This window comes from Vespula pensylvanica, chromosome 3, assembly GCF_014466175.1.
Source record: "Vespula pensylvanica isolate Volc-1 chromosome 3, ASM1446617v1, whole genome shotgun sequence".
In the NCBI taxonomy this organism is placed as follows: domain Eukaryota; kingdom Metazoa; phylum Arthropoda; class Insecta; order Hymenoptera; family Vespidae; genus Vespula; species Vespula pensylvanica.
Window position 1 is genome coordinate 6,744,486 of NC_057687.1, and position 7,213 is coordinate 6,751,698.

A 7,213-nucleotide genomic window follows, 5' to 3' on the forward strand; every position below is an offset into this window, starting at 1 on the left:
ACTTCTTCCATACGTGGAAGCTTAAAAAATTTATGAATTCATTTATTGTACGTTCATATTGATACAGGATGCTCGTTATACAACAACAATGGTCTTAAAGTAAGTAAAATTTCATATCAAACATTTTTTTCAATATTTCTGCCTCTTATTATAACAATGATACTAATTATTTTTTTTTCTATTTTTCTGCTTTAGAGTTTCATCTGAATCTGCAATAGCACACGTAGCCAACTTTTAGATATTTGTAGATACTATAGACAAATCAAGAATAGTAGCTCGCGTGAGTAGTCACGTTGATTCCAAGGTTGAACCTCGAATCAAATAGCGAAAGCACGACCGGTCATGTTTGATAAGGACGGTCTTTCATATTTTGTGCAATAAATAAATAGATATTTCTTTTTATCGAAAAACATAACTATATAACCATAAAGCGATACTAGTTTAATTACTCTACTTTCTCTCGGACGGGGCCCATAAGTGTGGGTCCCTTGAAGGAGTCTTGGATAGGTTTCTTTCTTATATTAGAGAAAAATTGAGCTCGATTCGAGTATTTTGATTTTGCTAAAGAGTAAAGCAATGTTCGAGATATCCACCTCTTGTTTTCAATTCCATTATTCTCACGTATATTGCGAATTCTTTTTCTTTTTTTTTTCTAAGCTAGATCTTCGAGGGATGAATTCATCTGCGGTGGAGGTCGACGAGATTCGAGGTTTCGATATATCGTCAAGGGACTCGGTTTATCATCGTGAGATTTTTACAAGGGAGATTATGGAATCTTTCCTTGCTATATAAAAGAAAAAACGTTTTCTCTGCTTCCATACGAATAGTATAGAGAGATTGATAGTCCTACCAAGGACTTCTTTTTATTCTCGGATATTATTTATATATTCGAAAAGAAGAACGATCGTGCTCATAATAGTAATTAAAGCTTCCGATGTTACAACGATCCTGTTATTCGTAAACGGAAACTAACTCTCCTTCAGTTAGCATTAGGACCTGAATTCTCGCTAAGTCTATTTCATCTTGAAACTCGGATTTTAAAATAAGCCTTGGGTCTCCAGAAGCAGTAACCTCTATGTGTTGAGATCTGGGATCTGGGTTGGTACTACTTGCAATTGCGATTTATCAAAATCCATAATCTGGATTACATAACGCAACTACTATCGGACGAATGGCGAATATTTCAATGCGTTTTCAAAATCTTTTCTTCCTAATTCTAACTAAATATTAAAATATTTACTTTTTACATTACTGATTATATCTCGATGGATAAACGGATTAGATATAGTAGAATCTTAAAATAATTTCTTAAAGAAACGTATTTGAAAATTGTAATTTCTTTGTTACTCTTATTGATAATATAAAAAAAAAAATAAATAAATAAATTTCTTTTCTCCGTTATCAAAGATTTAGATTTCGTTTTGATTTTGAAATAATAATAGCAACAATAGTATGAAAGAAAAGAGTTACCCGTTAGACCGTGAATTTTCATACGCATTAACCTCCATCTGACGAGAAATGGATATTATTTTCGGTGTGATGTATGTTATATTTTATATGCTGCGCATTCCATCACAAATAATATCGAGTCAATGGCTGCTTAAATGCATTTAAGCTATCTATATAAATTTACCTAGAAACAAAAACTAAAAAGTTTGTACGACTAATGAGCAATTTTTAATTAATCTATCTTCAAAGAAACATAATCTAACAGTTTTTTTCTCATTTTTATCAGATGCGCTATTATTTTTATTACATATATATATTTTTATTACAAAAATTTCTCTCGCTAACTAACTCACTAATTACGCATCATAGGGATATAACCTATACAAACTTATATACCGATGCAATAGGCGCATAGTGAAAACAATGTTTCCCTATTGAGCTTGTACTTCATATTTTGTCCATACCTGTCGCTAAAGTCACATAACTACGAGTGAAAGGTGATGAACAGCCTTAAAGAATTTGTTATCGATAAATCAAATGTTATAATTATACGCGAAATTAACATCAAATTTCCTTGACGAACAAATAATAATAATACTCATTTCCTAATAATAAATCAATCGTAATAACAATTTAATTGTCAGAAATGAAGGACTTTAAAGATTCTTTTAATAAGCTTATCAAAAATCGCTATGCCACCATAGCGGTGTCTTGAGAAAGGCACGGTATTGGTTCAGTCAAATGTTCCCCGTTGGCGTCGCCACTATAGCCGCCACCATTGCCGCCGGTTTTGAATACGATCAAATTCTTTCGTTTTCTGTCGACGCGTTATATATGATTATTTACGAACGTTTCTAAATCTAAACAAATTAACGTGAATATTACATTTCACGTATAAATCGATAGTTGATACATCGTATTACAGGTAATATATATTACAAGATTTATCGAGTCTCTTCTGTAAGGATGAACAGGTAAATCTACAAACGCGAATAGAGAGACAAAGAGAGAAAGAGAGAGAGGGAGTGAGAGAGAGAGAGAGAGAGAGAGAGAGAGAGAGAAAGAGAGAGGGTACGAACAGATCGCAAAGCAGCTGATACGTAAAGATGGCCGGGCTGGATACAAACAAATAGCAGCCAGAGTATACTGTTTTCTACGTGAACGACACCATTTAATGGTAAGTGTGTTCAATAGGACGATATCGTACAATCGTCGTGTAAGCGTATCGTTAAACATTTTTGAAGATTCGTCGACAGAAAACTTTCGACCCTTCGTTCTCTTATAGATAGGAATTAGAAGTAAAGAAAGAAAGAGAAAGAATATGAAAAAGGATGAAGTGGAGGGGGGTAGTGAGAGAGAGAGAGAGAGAAAGAGAGAGAGCGCGAGCGAGAAAGAGAGAAAGGGACGGAGAGTAACACCTGTCCTGACCTGGTCAATCAGATTTTTTCGTTCCTTACCGTGGTAACGCGTTAACGAAACGTTACGAGAAAAATATATCGTTTGCTTTCACAATCGTCTTAAATTAAAATCAAAAATATTTTCTATAGATCGTAGGATACATTAATCGTTCATTAATTTGTATATAAAATTTTTATAAGGTAAGAAAATTGTCTTCTCTCGACATAATTTCAACGACGATATTACTTACGTTGAAAGAATCATGACAGGTGCTGTGTCATTCTGTCGAACTAATACAATATTTTTCTTTCTATGTGCATATATGTTTCCAATACACTCATATTTGTAATTTTTTTAAATAATCTTGTAATTATTCTCTTTGAGAAAGGATTAGATCATAGGAAAATAAAATATAGGATAAAGTAATATAAGAAATATGATTTGTCTTGCAGACTCTTATTCAATGATACTGATAGAAGGAAATCAATGTACAAGCGGAAACCTGTGAAAAAATATTAATGTTTTTTAACAGACGTCATGTCTGTATTAAATGAGTTCTTGGAAGCTTTTTGCGTGAATTATAGACGTTTAAATTAGTTGATAATGTAGTAATAATAATTTGAGTTAATATGAAGAAATAACAATCCACAATGTGCCAGTGTTGTAAAAAGCACTATTAGAAGGTAAACATTTAAGTCACATCCACAATTTCTCTCTGTTTTAAAATATTTATATTCATTAATATCATGTGAAATTTTATAGGCACAAATGTTAGAGGGTGGTTATATTAGTGTCATTTTTTGAAACATGGCTTATAATCCACATAATGTGAAATATCCATCTGAAATACACGACCATCCGCAACCAAATATGACAGGATACACATATCCTACACATCCGCCGCAGCATGTGCAACAAACGGATGAAAATAGAAATGAAAATAATTGTGGAAATAAGGAGACGTGTCCTCAAATTTCGCATCAATCTTCAAGCACACAAACGATTCAAAAAGTAGATGCGGCTACAATGACAGATCCTTTGCAAATAGATTTCAGACTTACTTCTGAATATTTAGCGCGTTGTTCCAATACGTTAGGTTTACCATATGTAACAAAATATGAGGATAATAGCAATAATTCTTCACACAATTGTCAAGAAGTTCGGCCAAAGCTTGAATTTGAAGTAGAACCGCAGCACATCAATGGTGAGTATTATCAAATGTTTTAATTTTTTATTAATTGTTAAATGTTTAATAAAGAAATATCTTTAAGACATAAAACATTTTATGTTCATCAGTAAGGTTATCATTGTGTTATTTACAATTTTATCAAAGGTATGCTGGTGTATCACTGTCCAGAATGTGCATATAGATTTGAAGATCGTGAAACATTGCATGAACATCTAGAGGATCACCGGCAGCGGCCTCATATCTGTGATATCTGTGGTGCAAGCTTGAAGCGAAAGGAACATCTTGATCGACACAAACAAGGCCATAATAAAGATAGACCTTATCAATGCAATATGTGCTGTAAAGCGTTCAAACGTAACGAGCATCTTGCACGCCACATGATTATCCATTCGGGCAGCAAAAATCAAATTTGCACAGAGTGTGGCAAAGGCTTCTACAGAAAAGACCATTTGAAAAAGCATTTACAGAGTCATAACAGTAGTAGAAATAAAATTTTAAATAGCTCACAAAATAACCAAAATGGTCAAAGTACTAACGAAGAAGGACTGAGTAGTTTTGCCATGATGATGAGGCAAGCTGGGCCACCTCCGTTTTCCATTTTGCGTACTTAGCTGTAAACTCTTCGCATGTTTTTACGTGAATCACGAGCAGAAATCTTTTTTGTAATTTAGGAAAACGAATTTTTCAGGGTTGAACTTTACTAGAATTTTAATAAAATATTTATAAATTGTGATTAATGTCGCAAAAGATTGCAATCACAATTTATCGAGCAGTTCTACGTTATTGCCTATTAACGTATATCAATATGAGCAAATGAAACATTTTCAATAACTTTTATTCTTTTAATAATAAGTTTCGAATATTCAATCGTTTGTGCTATCTAAAAGTTTTCTAAATCGATAAACGTTTGATATTTTTTATTATAAATATTACTTTGCTTGCGATTACTGATTCTAAAATCAGTCGTCTAAGTCAAATTAACGTAATTCAGATTATTCTGCTTCTGCTAAATATTATGGAAAGCAGTGACTGTTATTTATCATTAAAAATATGTTTTTCGTTACTGTTTAAATGATGTGCTAAATGTTGTTAGCTAAGAGTTACTATGACAAAGGTTATTATACCTCTACCCTTCTTATAATAAATAAGACGAACATTTATAAACCTTTTGAGAAACGGAGTAAAATTCGATATTAATATTTTATGACAATTTGCCTACAAGCGTGACTGTTATTACGTGCATATGTTGATAACCATAAAAGAGAGAGAGAGAGAGAGAGAGAGAGAGAGAGAAAGAGTGAATGTAATATTATTAGGTAATTAATTAATAGTTGGTATTTTACATTTACACTGTTCATGTATTAACAAGCATACACTGACTCACGTATACATATACGCACGTTAATAAACGAGCGTACATATGTATACCTTATTATATCGTTATTTTATCATAATATGATTATTATTATTGTTACAATCCCTATTGCCACTATTTCCGCTACCGTTATCACTGCTTCACAGTCATTTTTAGTACCATTATAAGTTTAATTTTATTATTATTATTATTATTATTATTATTATTATTATTATTATTATTATTATTATTATTATTACTATTAATAATATTTTGTTGTATCATTCTTGTATATTATTTATATTTATGGAGAATAATTGACTGTCCATCGGTTTTGTTGTATTATAATTTAAAAGTAAACGAAGATGATTGTGTAAACCAGGCAAGATGAAAGAAAAGAAATAAAAATGGAAAGGAAACGTTATGTTATGTTGTAGCAATATGATTAAATAAATCATTATTATATAAATTCTATAGATTTATCTAATCCGCGTGAGCAATTAATTTTTTATTATAATTTATATATATATATATATAATTTATCGAACGGACTAAGAAGAAGGAAGCAAACGAGGATGATCGGTTAAAATAAAACTTCAACGACGTTTGCACTTTTTCCAGCATTTTTTTACAATTTTTATATATGTATATGTATTATGTAGGGTATTACATAAAGCAGCACTGGGAAATATCTGAAAAATGTTCACAAACTTTAAACTTCCATCTCTCTTCGCAGCCTAAATTCGTCTGTATGTTGCTATATACCTACATCTTTCTAATCGCTTTTTTTTCCTTATTATATAAGTCTTGCCCCTTTTCATTCTAATTATCCGTTTTTTCCCTCTTATGCGTTCCTGAAAGTTACACGTTTTATGCACTCTATACAAAAATAAAACGCTGAGATCATCAGAGGGATCGCCTAGTTATACACAATTTTTTTTCTCTCTTCTCCTTCCTCTTCATCCTTTTAACCTTTTCTCCTTTTCACACTCTTTCTATCCCTTTCTATCTCACGCACTCATCACATATACATCCTCTCTCTCTCTCTCTCTCTCTCTCTCTCTCTCTCTCTCTCTCTCTCTCTCTCTCACTCTCATTCTTTCTTCCCCTTTTCCTTCCGAAATCTTCGTATGTATTTCTTTTGATTTATACACGACGACGAAAGAACTGCATGTTTTGTACCCTGGAAGACTGCGGTACAAATGTTCAACTTTGTGGGAACGGATTTTGTGGGTTGAGGGGGTAAGGAAGGTAAGAAAAAAGTAATATAAAATATTTAAAAAAAAAAAAAAAAAAAAAAAGAAAACTGAACAATATCAGGATACGTCCGAACAAAAAATGTTGTCTTTGATGGGCTGATTACGAAGTGTCCTTCTTCTCGAATTAATGCTTACCGGGTGTCCACGAAGTACGCGTAATTCTAATTAAATGATTTCGATATAAATTTTACATTTTATTTGTAGTATCAAGAATAATATCGGGTATTATATTCTCGTCTCTTGGAGAGATTGAGAAAAAGAGAGAAAGAGAGATTAAGAGATAGAGATAGAAATAGAGAGAGAGAGAGAGAGAGAGAAAACAGAAAAATTAAGAAATATATTGAAAAATACTTCGCGTTACGAACTTTCTTTTTCTGACGGGAATTATAAAAGTTTCTTCTTCTTCATGGTCACATGGTAAGCTTTTCGAAACGGCCCACTAAACAATTTGTAAAATCTTCAAATGACTCTCTCGTCTAGACTATTCGGGGAAAAAAAAATATATATAATTGAGCTTTTAAATGCTTTGTACTATGTCGAGGAATTTTTTTTATATATGTAGCA

The 7,213-nt window shown here is 32.0% G+C and overlaps 1 protein-coding gene across 2 annotated transcripts; it reads left to right on the top strand.

Moving 5' to 3' along the window:
* Nucleotides 1-2,490: 2,490 nt before the first annotated feature.
* LOC122627768 (zinc finger protein 16-like) lies at nucleotides 2,491-5,859 on the top strand. Of its 2 annotated transcripts, none has more exons than XM_043809244.1 (4): nucleotides 2,491-2,626; nucleotides 3,300-3,530; nucleotides 3,610-4,051; nucleotides 4,181-5,859. In XM_043809244.1, the coding sequence occupies exons 3-4, from the start codon at nucleotides 3,655-3,657 to the stop codon at nucleotides 4,645-4,647; spliced, it is 864 nt and encodes a 287-aa protein (XP_043665179.1). In that variant the 5' UTR covers nucleotides 2,491-2,626; nucleotides 3,300-3,530; nucleotides 3,610-3,654; the 3' UTR covers nucleotides 4,648-5,859. The 2 variants fall into 2 exon arrangements, with proteins under 2 accessions (XP_043665179.1, XP_043665180.1); XM_043809245.1 differs by lacking the exon at nucleotides 2,491-2,626 and adding an exon at nucleotides 2,839-3,047.
* The last annotated feature ends 1,354 nt before the right edge of the window (nucleotides 5,860-7,213 follow it).

Bases quoted from the DNA above. Each gene is read 5' to 3' on its own strand.
- LOC122627768 (XM_043809244.1), top strand. From the start codon at position 3,655: ATGGCTTATAATCCACATAATGTGAAATATCCATCTGAAATACACGAC. The intron at 4,052-4,180 runs GTGAGTATTATC...ATTTTATCAAAG, and splicing joins AGAACCGCAGCACATCAATG to GTATGCTGGTGTATCACTGT.